Source organism: Crocuta crocuta, unplaced genomic scaffold (genome assembly GCF_008692635.1).
Source record: "Crocuta crocuta isolate KB4526 unplaced genomic scaffold, BGI_CrCroc_1.0 scaffold273, whole genome shotgun sequence".
Taxonomy (NCBI): Eukaryota; Metazoa; Chordata; class Mammalia; order Carnivora; family Hyaenidae; genus Crocuta; species Crocuta crocuta.
The window spans coordinates 3,899,989-3,917,415 of NW_027529425.1; the positions used below are offsets into that span (position 1 = coordinate 3,899,989).

The 17,427-nt window shown below is 54.8% G+C and overlaps 1 protein-coding gene across 2 annotated transcripts; it reads right to left on the reverse strand.

Annotated features, from left to right (window-relative positions):
- Positions 1–1,466: 1,466 nt before the first annotated feature.
- Positions 1,467–17,110, reverse strand: WIPI2 (WD repeat domain, phosphoinositide interacting 2). Of its 2 annotated transcripts, none has more exons than XM_077758762.1 (10): positions 17,026–17,110; positions 15,025–15,121; positions 14,335–14,432; positions 13,801–13,893; positions 11,142–11,212; positions 8,885–8,992; positions 7,808–7,972; positions 6,855–6,962; positions 5,930–6,027; positions 1,467–5,061 (listed from the first exon to the last, which is right to left on the reverse strand). In XM_077758762.1, the coding sequence occupies exons 2-10, from the start codon at positions 15,068–15,070 to the stop codon at positions 4,949–4,951; spliced, it is 900 nt and encodes a 299-aa protein (XP_077614888.1). In that variant the 5' UTR covers positions 15,071–15,121; positions 17,026–17,110; the 3' UTR covers positions 1,467–4,948. The 2 variants fall into 2 exon arrangements, with proteins under 2 accessions (XP_077614888.1, XP_077614887.1); XM_077758761.1 differs by having other exon boundaries at positions 5,897–6,027.
- Positions 17,111–17,427: the final 317 nt, after the last annotated feature.

Below are 17,427 nucleotides of genomic sequence, written 5' to 3' on the forward strand. Positions count from 1 at the left end.
TAGAGCTGGCTCTCTGAAAAGCTGGTTTGAACGGGGCATCCCAAGGGCATCATTTTAAAAGGCGGCTGGAGATTATAACGTTCTCCATTTAATATGCTCTCTGCCTTCTTGTTTCCAGCACCTCAACCCTGACAGGACCGGCTCCCTCCAGACACCGCCCCTCCACCTCCGCGCTCCCGCCCCGTGGACTCGTGGGCACACGCTCGCTTCCTGGCCGGCACACTCCGACTAGATGGGGAAGCCCAAGGGGTCTCCTCCGGGGAGAAAACGGGCAGCAAGGGCCCCACTGCTCTGTCCCACTACCCCTCTTGCTCCCTTGAGAGAAAGGGCCTGGATGCTTCCAAAGGAACTCAAATACGTCTTTACCTTAATCTGCTGAAATAAGCACAGGAGGGGAAAAGCATTAACAAATGTTCTCTGTGAAAAAACGGGAACAAAAATGAGCGCTTGAGAGGAGTCGGGGTCACCTGAAATGCCACGTCGGCGCCCTCACGTGGGACAGCGGCTGCCAGACCGTCATCGCATGCGGTCCCAGCAGTTTCTGGCAGCCGGGCGCTCAGAAACTCACCTGCTGCGCCCCTGCACGCCTTGGCATAAGGACCACAGCACACAACCGTGTCTCCGCCTCTGATGTAAAAGGAATAGGTCGTCCAGCCTGGGGGGAGAGGGGGGAGGGTGTCTGTGACACAGCAAACCGGTGACCAGAAGTAGGCGCTGCCAACAGAAGCCGCCAGACCAGCGCAGTGCCCGCGGTGCGGGAGGGACCCAGGCAGGGGTGCAAGCCAAGGCCCCCCGCACCACAGAAGCACACGGCCTCGGGAGGGCCGAGGGCCCGCACCTGCTTGACCCTGCCCAGCCCTCGAGGGGCGGCGTCCTGGGAACGCCTCGCAGCTGCGGCTGAGAACACTGGAGCACAGGAGCGTGTGATCGGCTTCATTGAGATCAGCTCTGGAAGAAAACCGTTACACGACTGCAGCCAGGCTGCGGGCCGGGTAGGAGGGCAGCGCACTTACACACGGCTTGGAGACGCAGGGCCTGCAAGCAGGCAGTGAGGCCACGAGGAAAAAAAGGGCAGCACGGGCTTGAATTTACACGGCTGTAAAATGCCAACAGCGAGGGGCCTTCCCAGCGGACGTGTAATCTGCAAGCCTAGCTCCCCGTGGCACGCGCATGCGCATACGCTCCCTCCAGCCCCGCTCCCCCACTGTGCACACAAGCTCCCTCCCTCCCTGCCCGCCCTGCACATGAACACGCACTGCGCACACACTCCCTCCTCACCCCTCATACCTCCCACGTGCACCCGTACTGCACACCCATTCACTCTCTCCCTCCTCACCTCCCCCACCCATATACACTGGCAGCAAATACCTCAGCTTCATCTAAAAAGGAAATGTAAGAAGCAATAGAAATTACAACTCAGTAAAGAATGATACAATATAGGGGTGAGGAATCAAAACATCTTTAAATTCCGAGCTTTAAAAAGATTTAATTTTTCCAAATCAAAGACTTTCCTGGTCAGATATTGAGAAAGGATAAGAAGGGCTGGCCACGCCTCAAAATCCAATTTTTTTGGTGCTTCACAAAATCCACAGAATGAAAAGGTACAATACGGGCCAAAGGTTAGGGCCTGGTAGGAGCCCAAATATCCACCACCGAGACACACTGGCAACAAGCTGTCATCGTATATTTTCAGTGAGAGAGCGTTGTTCACAGAAGATTCTATAGAAAGTACTCCTCCTACACAGAATACCCGCGGCCAGAACGTACTCCTTCTATGTCTCTGACACCACAGAACCCAATCCAAACCTCTTCCACCCGTTTGCCTCAAGTTTAAGAATTAAGTACACTTGTCAAATAACATATTTGGGTTTTTAGCTGCGCTAGCTACAGGGTCACATACACATTTCAGACGAGGGCGCCTGCCATTCCCTGCATGCAAAAGATAGGACCTACAGACAGGTTGGGCAGGGGATAAACAACCACAGCGGCGTGGCCCACACACACCTCTGGCAGGTGGCCGCACAAGACCCCTCATGAGCCCGGAACTCAGCTCCTGCCACCCGCTGGCCGGTCTTCCTCTGCTAAGCCGAGACCTGAGCACATTAAGCCTCTTCTGCTGGCGACCCAGCATTTCCCTCCTTGCCCCCTGAATGGATCTGCAGAGGCAAAGCCTGGGAGGCCCCTCCTTGGTGGGTGGGGGGCAGGGCTGGCCGCTGTAGGCAGTGCTGGCGGAGCAGGGTTGGCTCTGGGGTGACCGTGGACAGTCTCTCCCAGCAAATACCCCCGTCCCCCAAGATCCACTCAGGCTGTGGCTCGGGGTTCTGGAATCCAGAGTGGGAAAGGCCGGGTGACAGGGAGCCACGTGACCTTGACTGGGCCTCATACTCACAGTGTCATTTCACCTTTCCCACCAGCTCAGTACTGACATACAAGAACCGAGGAAGAACCATTGGTTCCCTTCGGTCAGACCAGTTTCTGTTTCAAGGTTAACCGGGCGCTTGTGGCATGCGTGTCCCGTTTAGGTAGTGGCCATGTGAGGCAGGGACGCTCCTGCAATCCAGTGTAGGGGACCGAGGCCCTGGGCTCACCCGGGCCACACCGACAGTAAGGCGCTAAATCGGGGGCTGCTGCGGGAGTCTCCAGCTCTAGTTTCAACCCGACTATGGCTTCCACTGCTCTAGAAAACACGAAGCATTTGATCCCAGTCCACACAGGGCTGTAAAGTAGGTTCCCAGGTTTTGTTTCCTACACCATGATTCTTTCAAAGTTTGGAAAGCTAGGACGTAATAAAAAGCTACTACTGATGTAGGGCTCGGAGTTCAGTGAGTCCGTGCCTGGTCTGGTTTGGCCAAGGTCCTGGTTCGTCCAAGCTCCTGGCGCGGCAGCAAGTCCTGCTAACACGTGTCTCCTTCCGCTTCTCTCCTCTCCAGCGTCCCCCGCACATGCCTCCGGCCTGCTGATGCCTGGGCACCAAGAAGTGCCTGGGCAGCCCTGCGGATGACCCTTAGGGCAAGGCAGGCGGTACAGTCACGGCCACCCAGGCCACCTTTCCTCAGTGCCCGTCCCACCACTGAGGAGATGGTGGCTGACAAACCACCAATCCCCAAGACAGACGAGGCTGCGCTGCTGGCCTGGAGCAACCGCACAACAGACCTGACTGCTCATGTCGCCATGAGCGTGGGAGCCGACGAGCAGGTACCCGGCTCGGCAATACCGAACACATGACAGGAAAGGCGGTTCTCTCTCTGGTAGTCAGGGGACCCTAGCTGAGGGCCCCACATCCGCCATGTGTACCTCTGACCCTGGCTTTCCCGTGAACACTTGCCCTGGACAAATGTGCCACCGAAGGCCTGGAGCGCAAATGTCTTATTCCAGAGGGACAGCGAGAGGGCCTTCCGGGCCTGATGCATGCCCCCCCGTGTCTGCGCGTAGCCTCCAGAAGAAGTAGAGTATATTCTGCCTTCACCTCTGACTAATACAGCACCTTCACTTGCTGTCACAACTGGGGTTTCTAGAGATTTCTGCCAGCCAGAGCTTACTTTGGGTGCAGCTGCAGGCACGTGGACCGACCTCGAGGTCAGGCACTCAGAGCTGGCACCCGTCCCCGCTTCCCCTGGCCACAAGACTACCAACCAGACACATACAACCCGGGGCAGACGCCTCTGCCCCTCCTTGGTTCAGAAGCCCGACACAGGAAACTGGAGGGCAGACACGGTTCTCTCTTTCCCCTCCATCCCGGATGTCGCTGCTCTGAAGAATCTACCACGATCCTTTATGCTGCTAAGTCTGTTTGAACAGCCTCAAAACTTCACCTGCTCAGGTTTGGGTTTGGAATGCAGAGTCTGAGGTATCTGCGGTTGTTCCAATCTGTGAAAACGAAAAGGGAAGCTGGGCAAATGCCGTGACCCATGACCATAGCCTTGCGTCACTCTGTCCAATGATTCTGTACAACTAAATGAAAAAGGCACGGATCACGCCAGAAGGCAACCTCTCCCGTTTCCAACTCTCTCTCCGATTTCTGACGCAGGTGAGGAGAGCCCCTGACAGGCAGCGGGGCTCAAGGTCAGAGGACAACGTGGGGATCCACCACACTAATTCAGTGTTTTCTGGGTCCAGGGACGAGCTACTAAACTCCCTAAAAACAAATAAAACCCTGACATGGTTATTCAACAGGAAAATTAAAGACCGGATAATTTAATTACACAAATCAGACCACTTTCCTCGGTGCTGGCCTTCCTGGGTGCTCTTTCAAGGTTATGTGCTGTCCGAATGCGAGGTTTTTAATGCCAGAAGAGAACTGCTCTCCTCCAATACCCACGTGGAAAATAAGGGCAGAAACAAAATAAAAGTCCAGCAGGAAGAAATCCCAGAGCAATCCAATCTGGAAAGAATTTAATTAACAAAATAAAACGGGGAAAAGGGCCCATGAGGAGCTCTGGGGAGCGAGCACTGCTCCCTGCGGCCGCCGCCCCAGCCTGGCGAGCCCAGGGAGGGCTCTTGGACCTGCCCAAGCAGACCCCGCCTGCACCCCCGCGACCGCTCTGCTCGCCGCTGCCGTCTCTGAGGACGCGCCTCACTATGTACACAAAACCCGGACACGCGCGGATGTGACCAAGCGGCTCCTAATTCTCCTCTCCTCTGCTGGCTTGGCACAGTAATGCATGCAAAGCAAGGAGGTTTCAAGGGCCTCACCAGACAGTTAATTTTGGCAAATAGAGAAAACAAACAAAAAGCTAAGATTCCTAAGCAGGATTAAAAGCCCCCAAAGTGAAAACGATGTATTTCTCAACAGTATGGAATGACGCTACAGCTACGATCTTTTTTTTTTTTTCTTTTGAAGTCTCTGCCGTCCTCTCTCCAACTCCGGTCACAGTTCATAGCAGCATAACACAAAGTCCTCCGTCAGCCGGTGTTCTCTGCTTCAGGGGTCAGAGTTCACGGGTCAAGTTCAGTCAGTCCGAAGAATCAGAGGTGGGTGCTCGCTGTCCTCCTCCAGCCGCAGCGCGCTGGCCTCCTCCTCCAGACACGCGCCACCTGCGGCCCCCAGCTCGTCTGCGTAGGCTGCAAAGAGATGGCGCGGCCACGCTCAGGCACTGCGACGTGGGACGGTGGCAGCCGATGGGCCGCGTCAGCGGGGACGGGCTGCAGCGCACACCGAGCCTCAACCGTCATCGCTCTCTGACTACGGGCCTTGTGCGGCCTCGGGCAGCCCAAGGTGGAGCCACATATTTTCCCAAATTTCTAAATGTCAAAAATGGTGGCTGCACAGTGAGCAGGGGCTTCCCGACAGGCCATGGACTTTTCTCAGCGAACAGGGAGGACATGGTTCTTGAACTGGTGATGCGGGATGCTCAACACCAGACACCCAGTGCCTCACCTGACGGAAAGGGCAGCCTCGCCTCAGAGGGCGACAGTGCACACCTACAGTCTCCCGGTGGGGGGCGAAGTTACAGGCTTGCCCCTCTGAGGTCGAGCTGGTTGTGGGGGCGGGGGGGGGGCAGCTTGTGTGGCCTACTCCGTGTCTGTCCTGTGGCAGCAGGGGCCCCGAATGCAGACCCACAATCCTGTCTCCCAGGGCACAAGCGCCAGGGGGGCGTCCCATGCTCGCTGGGTGAATGATCACACAGGACCAAGGACACTTTGGCAATGTCAAAACTGAGGGCGCTATTTTAGCAGCAAGCCCAGGATGATTCATGTGCACCCAAAGCAGCCTGGCCAATCACGTCTACCTATCCTTCAAAAATTAAGAGAAGCAATTCAGCCTTGAACCCCCCAGCTGCCCACAGCCTGCCTCAGGGCACCAGCCGGCCTGGCCCAGGGGAAAGGGCAGGAGGCCAGCTCTGACCGGCGGGGAGGCCCGGCCTACCTCCCTCCGGGTCTGCGGCACCGCTCTTACCAAGTCTGGTGGGAGACGAAGGCACGTGAGTACCTGTGGCAACAGCCGTGCCGTAGGTCTGTGTCACTAGGGGGCAGTCGTGAGAGGCCGAGTCTAAGATTTCATTGGTTGTCTCCATGCTGCCGTCCAACCTGGGGGGAGGAAACAGGCAGTAGGCCATCAGGGGTCTTGTCAGGCGTCCCCACGACGCGGCCTGGTGGGCCTGTGGGCTGGATGCACCCCAGAAAAGGCAACAGGCTACCCCAGACAGACACGTGTGTGCGCTCCTCCTGCTGTGCTGCCCAGAAGCTGATTCCCGGTGTTGACTAGGATTTCTCACCAAGGTTTCTACCTGGGAGTCTGGGAAAAAGCTATGCCCACTGAAATAATCTCCCATTTTTAAGACTGAGGCCCATATACAGAATTCACTATAAAAAAAGACCCCAATTATAGCAGTATAGCATTACAACATCCTTGTTAACAGAATTCCTGGCTCATTCAAAACAAGCAAAAGCAAAAGCAAAAAAAAAAAAACTGCACCCTTCTCAACAACCAAGTATGAATTCCTTCTTTTCAAAGAGAACACTTTGTCTGACGGGGAGGCGGCAGACTCTCCAAGAACACACATTGCACCGTGGACGACACCCGACTGTTGTCCCTCTCCTGCAAGAGGCTCAAAGTTCACGCCTCAGTTGGCCCCGCCCAGGGATGAGGGAGCATGGCGCTGGCCGCCTGTCCCATCTCTGTCCAGTCACTGCACTGGGCCACTGGCGGATGGAGCGGGAGAGTGGGAGGCCGTGCCCTCACCCAGGTCCGTCTGTGCAAGGGCGTCTCCTCGGCGGCACAGGCCAGCCCCGCTGGCACGCTGGCCTGCACCCTTCTGTCACTGCCTTTTGGGTACACGGGTGAACGTGGGCGGAGAGAGTGCTGCCAGCAGACTGCCCACGCCAGTGGTGACGGCCGGCCTAGCCCCACTTACTTGTGCTGTTTCATCAGGGTACACTCGCCTCCCTCCTGGGGGTCCAGGTTGTACATGTACAAGTACCCGTCGGAAGCTCCCACCAGTAGCCGGGGAATCTTCTGAATTCTAGGAAGAATAAGAAGGAGCCCAATTCTAGGACCTCCACTTTCATAGGACGTTCTTGGTAAAACAGCAGCCTTGGCTTTGGGAAGACCCCTCCCCCCGGTGTCCCCAAATGAGCAGGGCTAGTTTCGGGCGCTGGACAGGTTGTCTACTGGCCGGGAAAGACGGCGCTGCCCACTGCCCGAGGCCGCGGCACGGGGCTACTTTCTGCGAGTAACTCCCAGGGCCCCAGGAGAGCTGGGAACACACTCACTCCGCTGCCTCTGATTCCTAAGGGTAGACAGTTTCATCAACTTTCTCAGCTATGTTAGCTGGACAAAAACGGGGTCAAGTAATGTTTACGAGACTCATGGATTCATGAAGATGCTCTACCACTGAATTTTCAAGACAGCATCACCCTGCGTGGTGACACTGTGGACACCCCGCGACTCCCGAGGAGTCTCGTGCATTCTGCGGCTGCGCTCCAGAGTGCCACACACGGCCTTCAACTACATCACATTGCGGGCCTTGTAGGCCCTAGAGAGTAACTGCTGGCGATCTCCTACGGTCTATACTTCAGGTGTTTCTTCAGTAACACTACCGATGTTCCCAACACAAACAAAAAGGGTTTGGATGAGAACAAGGCAGAGGAAGCACTTTAGTCCGGCAGTGGTGAAGAGGCGCTTTGGGGTTCCCTCCACTGCCTCCTAACTCTGTGCCAAGCTCGGCGAAGGCCCAAGTTCATGGGCTGATCCTGGCCAGGAGCAACCTGACCCGCTGTGCCTCCACCGTCTCCAGTGGCCAGAGACCAGGCTCCCAATGGCAGGTACACCGGCAAGAGAGACAGAGGGGACCCCGCCTCTACTCACGTGGCCAGTGAGCAGATGTTCTTGTGGCCACAGAAAGGCAGGCGGACTGTGGCAAAGGCTCTGCCCTGGTTGAACATTTCTGTTACTTGGGAGGGCAAGTAGCTGGTGGACGCCATGAGCACTTTCCCGAAGTACCCGGTCCAGGTGGTGGGCTCCTCCTGAGGTCTGGAAGGAGGAACCGTCATCAGATACACGAAGGTGGACTCTTAGCTAGGACAAGGACTGGGTCCCGCTCACAGAAGCGAGCAACAGCCCTGAAACCTGAAGGAGCCCCCCACACCTGGGGAGAAAGGGGCGCAGAGAATGCCAGAGTTTCAAGAGCCTGGGGACACTCCGGGCACATCTCCCAGGAAGGGTCAGAGGTGGCCCGTCAGGTTTCAGAACATGGAAGAGCTGTGCTCTCTCCCCCCCCCGCCCCACCCCGCTGGTGGCCACACCTGCCTGGCAGATGATCAGGTGCCCCCGAATGGGGGCACATTCATGACCTGCCCTGCACCCCACAACTTTCTACCAGGAAGTCTCCAGAAACCTTATGAGCACACATCTCCATTATTTCCCCAGAGCCCATTTTTGTTGTGGTTCATCTTAATGTATTTGTAACTTATTGTGAACGTTCCTCTGAGCAGGACAGCACGTAAACACTCATCCTACCGGCTATCTTTTTACAACTGAAGAGAGCCTGAAGCAGATAACCTGTGCCAGGCACACCCGTCAGAGTCCCAGAGAATTTAAACCAATGGCTTTAAGAGTGGAAGCCACCCGTGGGCAGGCAGGAGCCAGCATGCACTCTGACGTGCTTCTGCAGGTACAGGTGGTGGTAAGAGGAGACCTGCACATGGACTCCAGGACCTCCCTCTTCACACCTCCCCCCTCAGCCCCCCTGCTTCATCCTTCAGGGAAGTCCTTTCACCGCGGAGCCCAGAGCCGGTGACACTCACTCGAGACCCAGCTCCAGGGGCTCTATTGGCAAAAACGTCTACAGGGAAGACAGTGCCTGTGTGGGGGTGTCACCTGGTCCGTGGAGAAAGTGCTTTGTGTTTTTTTTTTTTTTGAAACAAATGTGTCTTTGTAACTCACTTTTCCTTCACAGTTTCGAGTTTGAAGATGTGCACAGTCTCGGTGTTGCTGGACGCAGACAGGAACATGCCGTCCATGCTGAAGGCCAGGGAGCAGATGCTCACGCACCTGCGGGTGGGCGGAAGGGGCCTGAGTGACACGGTCGCCCATAAGCCCTCCGGGGGCGATTAGCAACCTTTCTCCGGGGACTTTAGAGTCAGAGGGGACAAGGCCCCAGAACTGGCAATACTTGAGTCTACTGACATCTTACTCCTCTCCAGACACTTTTTCAAAGGTTTTTCTGAGAAAAAGATAAGGTTTTGAAGGTAATAACAAGAGCAATACTTTAACATCCTGGTAGCTACTTTTCTTTGAAATTCCAAATAACAAAGGGATTCAGGGCTTCACTAAACCGATTTTAGCTGCATTAGGCGGGATTTACAGAACAAACTCAAATAATTTAAGTCACAGCAATTCTTAACGTGCAAGAAAGGCAAACTGGCAACCTTGATAATATTTAAGAATAACTTTCAACGTGCTAAGCCTCTATTGTTTATCTTAAAAAATTGCCTTAAAAATCCCAGAGCCTTGAATGAATCTGCATTTCCTCGTAACAACCTCAGAAGTAGCAGGCACATTTGCCCTGCCAATTCGGTGCACGTTTAAGGAGTGCCCACAGTGTGGCTGGCCTGGCACAAAGCTCTGGGGACAAATCAGGAATGGTTTTTGCTTTAACGGAGCCTCATGGAGAGACATGTGTACAGATGGTAAATTGCCGCGAGAAAGCAGAGCCAAGGAGTAAAAGCGGGCGGCGCTGGAGAAGCGCAGAGGAAAGGGTCACTCCCGCGTGAGGGCCAGCAGTTGGCCAGGTCACAGATGCGGCACCCGGCACAGGAGACGGTACAAGTGAGAACCAGCGTTCAGTGTGGCCGGGGAAGGGAGCAACGGGAGGCAGGGCTAGAAACGCAGGGAGTGGCAGGCCTTACGCAACAGGCCTGGGGGTCTGCAGTCGGCCCTGCCGGCAGAGCGGGGGCCTTGAACTCCCCCAAAGAGGGCATGCTTTATTGACACCGACACCCTCAAAGAGCAACCTGGGCCACAGTCTGAAGAATGGACCCAAGGGGCCAACAGAGGTGCAGGGGGGTGGGTAGCGGGACTGACCCTGGTGCGGACACCCCTGCTATTTAAGTGAATGCAAGACAGGAGCCGGTGTGGAGCCCCTGTGACCTAGGTGAGGTTGGTGACCATGGCGGTGTTCACCAAGGTCAGGCACCTGAGTGAGGATGGGCAGATGGGGGCACCTTCTGACAGGTCACTGGGGGGGCCCAGCATCCAGCAGGCAGGGAAACATGGGCGCAGGTGGGCCCACCAGCACATAGACGACACGGTTTAGGAGCCCGTGGGAGCCTGTGGGGCTGCACGGAACAGGAAGAGAGGTTCCAGGGCAGAAGTGAGGCACAGGGAGAGAAAACGGAGAAGCAGCAACAGCAGAAAATTCCAGAAAGGTGAAGTGTAAGGAAAACCAAGGGAAAAAAGGAAATAAACCTAAGCAGCAGTAATGGGGAGGGGCTGGGGTACCTGGCTTCAGAGACAAGACCCTAAAGCATGCGGGTGCCGTCTCTGGGAAGGGACCCGTGAACGAGAGGGAGCGGCGATGCGCACTGCTAGGTTCCCAGAGAAGGGCGTGGCCAACAGCTGCGGGTTCGGGGGAACTGCCAGTCCAGGTCCTGCCCTGAGGCGGGCACGGTCAGTGGTCAGTGGCTCCTTCAGGACAGGGACCAGAGCCCCAGAGCCAGTCCCGAGGAAGAGGATCCAGAAAGTGCGAAGTTCTGACCCGCCTAGGTGTGTAGACAGTCAGGGAGGTTAGAAGAGGAGCACCAAGTGCCGAGGGGCTGTCTGAGGAGAGGAGCAGACTAGGAGCATGCGGACCAGGTCAGGAAGCCACAGGCCTGCCACCTTCGAGCAGACCAAGGAGGCCACATGGCCCCAGGGGGCCAGGTCAGGCCACCTCCTCCTCGTTTTTGGGCTGCCTGGCCATTGCCCTCCACTCAGGGGAGAATCACAGATGGAAGAAAGCCAGTGGGCTTTATAAACCTGTTCCTTCACCCGTCAGGATGACTTCCAAGCTCCCCTGAGCGTCTGACTGGGTTGAAAAAAACACTTGTGCGTTGAAATGGGGCTCCCAGGGCAGCTTTAAGTTTCCATTCGACCCAGAGAACACACCTCAGAAATCCAAATGTCAGCTCCAAAACCAGTTCTGGGGACTTCCGTATCTTACCTCTTAACTCCTCTCCGGAATTCAAAGAGTTTTTGTCCCTCTGGAATGGAAAAAACCCTAATCACGGTCCCCTGTGACAGGTAAAAGAGGAAAGAAGAAAGGATTTTAACCAAGTATACCCAGCATTCTGTCTCCTTCACAGCAGACTCTGAAGGAAACACGAGGGGCACTGCTCGCTGGCAGCTCCCACGCGCCCCCTGCACACCAGCAGCACCCCACTTTGCCCACGGGAACACTCCCCGCTTCTACCGCATACTCAACCTTTACGCTTCTCTTCCAGTGCGGCCACTGTAACTCGCTACTTGTTCTAAACCCCTATAACCTTAAGGTCAAGTGTGCAATAGTTCTGGTTCTTCTACGTGACGTGAAGTTTAAATTCTCACAAGCCGACCCTACCACACATCAGGAAGTACCACCTCGCTCGGTGGTCTGAGAAATTCGAGGAGTCCCCCCCACCCCCCTGGACACCCTCTCTTGCCGCTTTAGGCTTAGTTACTGATCAAGGGAACCACTGGCTGGAAATGTTACTTACTGGCCTAAAAAGGGTAAGTCCCCACTTACACATGGTAGGACCAACACTAAGAAAACGCGTCTGACTCAGACAGAGGAGTGTACGAACGAGCAGTGAGCGGCCCTACACCCGCAGGAGTGAGCCGTTTTCAAGGTGCCAGTTTCCCTGCCGCTCTGCCGTGGCCCCGAAGTGTGGGACGTGTGCCTACAGAGACAGGTCTTGAACATCTGGGACAGTAGGACAGAACGGCCAAGAATGTGAACACGAGCGGTGCTCTCAATATCTAACTGCTGAAAGAAGCCTAGTGAATCACGGCAATACAACAGCGCAACAAGAAAGAGACTCCTGGGACGGAGCGGAAACCTGAAAACAGGTAGTGTTTCAGATGTGCGGGAGCAGGAAGAAGTACCTGGCCTGTCGCCTGACACCAAACGCATTCTGGAAGGTTCGAACTGTTCAGTATGAAAACCATTCTATGATACCTGATGTGTTTATAAATAGTAAAAATAAACACATAAGCTATAAACAACCTAATTATAGAACACCAGGAATTGTTCCCTTTTTGAAAATTTTCTTTAAATATAGTGATTCTCTCTGGATAAAAAAATACTGAATGAGTTTGCGATTCTTGAGACTTAAAAGCATAGAATACCACATTCGTATACAAAATTAACCACAGCAAAGGTTTTGTCCTTTGTAGTCGAAATTGTCGGATTTAGAGATTTTTTTTAATGGCATACCTACTGCGTACTACTAATTAACGATTAGCTGTTAAGGAGCCTCGCTGCACCCACTGAAGGCAGGATTAAGCACACAGCTGGGCGTGGCCCAGCAACAGGGCTACACCCATGAACCAAGAGGATTTTGGTTAAAAGCAAATCAGAAGATAGTGAGGAGCCACAAAGGGCGTGAGGGTGCTTCTCAGAGCTAACGAGAGCTACAGAAAGGAGACTTTATAACTCAAGGGGCGACAGAAGCTCACTGCCACTGCCCTGGAGACTAACATGGTGACAGTGCCATCGTCTAGTGGTATTTAAAAGCAAAGCCAGGCTTGGAGTCCAAGCCTCTGCTTCTGCCCAGCTTGGTGACCCCGAGCAAATTGTAATCCTCTCTGAGCCCTCAATATGAAATGAGAATGCGTGTACCTTGCTGGGGGGTGGGGTGGTCATGAATATAAGGGACCTGTATCTTTGGAGACTTGGGGAGCCACAGACGGCAGCACTGTCATTACAGAAACCGGGTTAAGAGTCAAGCAGCAGACTTGAAGCGAGCTGAGTTTTCTCGAATCGTCTGGGGCTGGCTAGGTCAGGGGAGAGGCGCAGGGGGGAAGCTGCCCAGTGGCAGGAGGCGCACAGCACGCGCAGGTGTTCGGAGGAACAAGGCGAACAGAGAACGGGGTCATCGGGACCACGGGAGTCACAAAGGAACAAGACGTAGCCGAGTGGGGAAGACAGTGATGCCCCCTGGTGTCAGGGAGGCCAGAAGGGAAGAGGCTCAGGCTGAAGGGAAGTCCCGCTGTCCTATGTGGGGAGAACCATAAAACGACCACATCCTTTTAACCCAGAAAGTTTGCTCACTGGACTCTCTTAAGTGATTTGTGCGTAAGAAAAACACACTATTATCTACATTCCAACTATTATTATTCCAATCTAAACAGTAGGAACAATAAAAATGTCCCCAAAGGACGACATCTGGGTAAAGCACAGCTGAGCAATGTCGTTAAAAGTGTTTTAACTTCGAGAAATACAACAACACACGGTGAAAGAGGATGGGGGTTACATGTGCCATACGCTCACTGATCTGTTCAACAAGCAGACACACAAGGAAAGGAAATCGTGTGCACGGAAACGGGCAGAAAGAACCACGTCCGCTGCTCCCTGCCATGCAAGTTCTCCAGCACAGCGTGCACTAGTGCCGTTAGGGGGGCGTGTCGCCCACATGTTCCCGCCACAGTCCTGGGCCGGCTCTGCCATCGGACTGCACACTCCACGGCGGCCTGTCCCATGGCTGACTCTGGGGCTGCGCTCTGTGCTGGTCTGGGAGCCGGTTGGCCCGAAAACTCATCTGGTAACTTCTGTGTGAGCAGAACCAAGAAAGCGTGCCGAAGCCCCCAGACCAACTTCCTCTCAGGCCGCCCGGCACACGTACCTTCTCCGAGGCGGTGGCCAGCTTGGTTCCACTGGCGTCGAATGCCAGCGCTGCCAAAGGACTGTCATGAGCCGGGATCATGTTGGCAGCTCTCTGAAAGGGAAAGCCAATGTGACACAGCTGCTGCGTGGAAGGCCACACTCCAAGAGCTGTCACTGTCATCAGGCTCAAGCCCTAACTGGCTGTGCCTAAAACCCCATGCCAGTCGATACCAATGTCACGTCTGCCTGGTTTACTGGGGGCGGGGCCCAAGGAAATGCTCCAAGCCTCCAAGAGGGCAAAGCAGTCTAACCATGAAGGTTTTATAGTTCCTCTACTCCCTCCATTGGCCTGCTAGGAGCCCAGCGCTGCGGGAGCGAACCTGGGAATCGGTCCAGAGGCAGGCACCACCCTGACCTGCTTGACCATCAGGAAGGCAGCAGTGAAATCGAACTGCCGAGCCACGGAAACGAGGCGGCTGAAGAAGGCTCCCCAGCACTCGGTTCAGGGAACAAGACATTCCAAAGGGTGAACCCAGCACAGAAGAAGCCTCACCAAGTTGATGGTGTCGAAGACCTGCACCTCTCCGATGGTCGCACTGCCTGGGTACGCCAAGTAACAATTGTCGTTGTTTATTGACAGCGCACACAAGCCTGTGGGGACACACGGAGGCACAGGAGCGTTAGGCCGAGCTGGCATTTACGTAACAGAATGCAGACAGTAAAGGGGCCCCAAGAGCCCTGGTGGCTACCATGCCGACTTGGCAAGTGCCACAACCCCAATTGCCTCCTTGGGTGACAGGATCGTAAACACAGACTAAAGGCCTCTGCTTGAAACCGATCAGTAGCCTCAGGACTGGAAGCTGACGAAACCAACAGTTTATGTGTTCACAAGCCCAGCAGCAGGGGAAGCAGCTTGGCTTTATTCAGATCAACTCACATGTGGTCTATCCTGGCGCAACCTATATGGAGAAAATGCTAAATCTTTACAAGGCAGAAACAGGGGCATCCGGGGGGGCCCCGTTGGTTGGGTGTCCGACTTCTTGATTCCAGCTCAGGTCACGAGCCAGGGTTGTGGGACCGAGTCCCGCGTCAGGCTCCTCATAGAGTGTGGAGCCGGCCCAGAAATCTCTCCCTCTTTTCCTGCCCCTTCCCTGCACATACGTGCGCTCTCTCTCTAAAACAAAATTAAAATAAGTAAAAGGTAGAATCAGAAAGTGAGCCTTCCTGTCCACGACCCGTTCACCTGCAGGGTTGGGAGGCGTCTCCCTGATCGTGTGCAGCACCTTCATGTCCCGGATGTTGTGGATATAGAGAGACTCCTCCAGACACACGATCAGCCTCTGGAGAGAGACAAAGAGAAAGGCAAACATCAAGAGGCAGTATGATACTCGCTCCCAATCTTTAATTAACTCACTCCTGGAAGCAGAGGTTCCCTATTCCTTCCAGAACGCCAGGCGGACTGGACGCTCACGCAGAGGACACTGGCTGTAACCGGGAGGCTCTCCTCCAGCCCCGCACTCCTCACTGGCCACGTATGTGATGTCCAAAGCCAGCCGTGCCTACTCCCGTGACCATTTATGCCGACTGTACAAGGGCCTCTAACCGTGCAATTTAACTATGACAGAGGCTGGTAAACTACAGCTAAGAAAAGCTTGTGTTCTTGGTTTATTTTCGTTTGGCTCACCCCTCCCCTCGTGAAAAGCAGAGTAAGTGCCTTGGACAGGTCTGGTCAAGGTCAGTTGCTTACTTTCTGTTCTTTTTATTTTCTAATGTTTATGTATTTTTGAGAGACAGAGCATGCGCAAGGGAGGGGCAGAGAAAGCGACACAGAATCTGAAGCAGGCTCCAAGCTCTGAGCTGTCAGCACAGAGCCCGACATTGGGCTCAAGCCCATGAACCGTGAGATCATGACCTGAGCTGAAGTCGGACACTCAACCAACTGAATCACCCAGGTGCTCCAAGGTCAGCTGCTTTCAAAAGCAGCTGGGAGTGCCTGGGTAGCTCAGTTGAGTGCCCAACACTTGACCTGCTGCCTCCCTCCCCGGCTCAGGCGTGCACACATGTTCTCCCTCTAAGATAAACACTGAACAAACAAACAAACAAACAAAACCCGATGTTGAATAAAGCATGGAAAATTTCATATTTTTATGAAAATAAAAGCCTAGGGTTCTGGGTTTTTTAAATGTTTATTTCAGAGAGAAAGAGGTGTGTGAACTTGTGTGGGAGGGGCAGAGAGAGAGAGAGAGAGAGAGAGGAAGAGAGAATCCCAAGCAGGCTCCAAACTGCCAGCAAAGAGCCCAACATGGGGCTCAAACTCACGAACCATGAGCTCATGACCTGAACAGAATCAAGAGCTGGAGGCTTAACCGACTGAGCCATCCCAGTGCCCCAAAAGCCTGGGGTTTTTTAAAAGTATAAAAACTCACTCTGCACTCATTACTTTGCAGGTGTCTAGTTCGCACCACACCTTGAGGAGGATGAGTGTGCTTGCAGCCGATGCACCAGGTGGATGATTCACCTGGCACGCACAGTAGGTGGCACGCAATGTACACGTGTATGTTTTAGGTTCAGAAACGCTCAGCAGGTTAGGCCTTATACGTTCCCATCCTACCAGTGCCCGCAGCCCACAGACCAATCCCAGCCTGAACCACACTAGCGGGGGCCTGGGTGTGGCCGCTACCCCAGGCGGCCAGTGGAGATGCCACAGACCCCGGCATGCGCGCTCCGCACCCGCAACGCGAGTGGCGCTCCCCACGAGGAACACGTGTTTGTCACAGAAAGCTGAAGCCTCTTACGGATGGTGCTGGCTTTGTGGGGGGAGCAAAGGCCACATCCTGGTCTCATGACACAGATTCCAGCGCCAGTCACTGAGCTCACACTCTGGGCCAGGCGTTCTCGGGAGTGTGGGGAAGACAACAACAGTTTAAAAGAGAAAAAAGAAGAGGAAAGGGAAAAGAGCTAACAGATTGTTTAAATAGCATCTATGAAAGTGAAGGAAGGGGTGTAAACCCTGACGCCACCCCACGGACGAATGCGTGGACGCTCAGAGGAGCGCCGGGTCATGTCTGACGGAAGAGTGACACCAACGCCGGCGGAGAGCAAGGGCGTGTGTAGGGACGGGGTGCACGGGGCAGAACCGTGCAGAGAGAGTCGCGGCAGGGAGGCCGCAAGAGGAAGGGCCCAGGGCCATCAGCTTTCCCAGGCCACAGGGGAGGCGGTGATGCCTGGGCCCTGTGTCGCTCACCTGCCTGTTGAGCTTCACAGCCAGTATGGTGTTAGAGTAGCTGTAGTTGCAGATCTCGGTGCCTTTCTTAAAGTGGCAAACTTTCAGCTTCCTCGGCGCTTTGAGGCTAACGATGGCCACCAAGCTGCTTGAGAACAATCTCTCTACAATGCACACGTCTTCGGTATCAGCTGAAAGTACCAAAAACACATACGTATGTATTCGTGTCAATGGGTGCAATCTGCTCACACACAGACGCATGTCTAAGTCCACACGCACGACCAGCAGGGCACCGCAGGCTCACGACGGCCACCGCTGGTGATGGGACAGGGCTGTGGGGATGGTCCCACAACACAACAGAGTGGGATGCTGAGCTTGGAGACAGACTCTGGGTCTCCCTGTCCCCCCCCCCCCCAGGGGGGC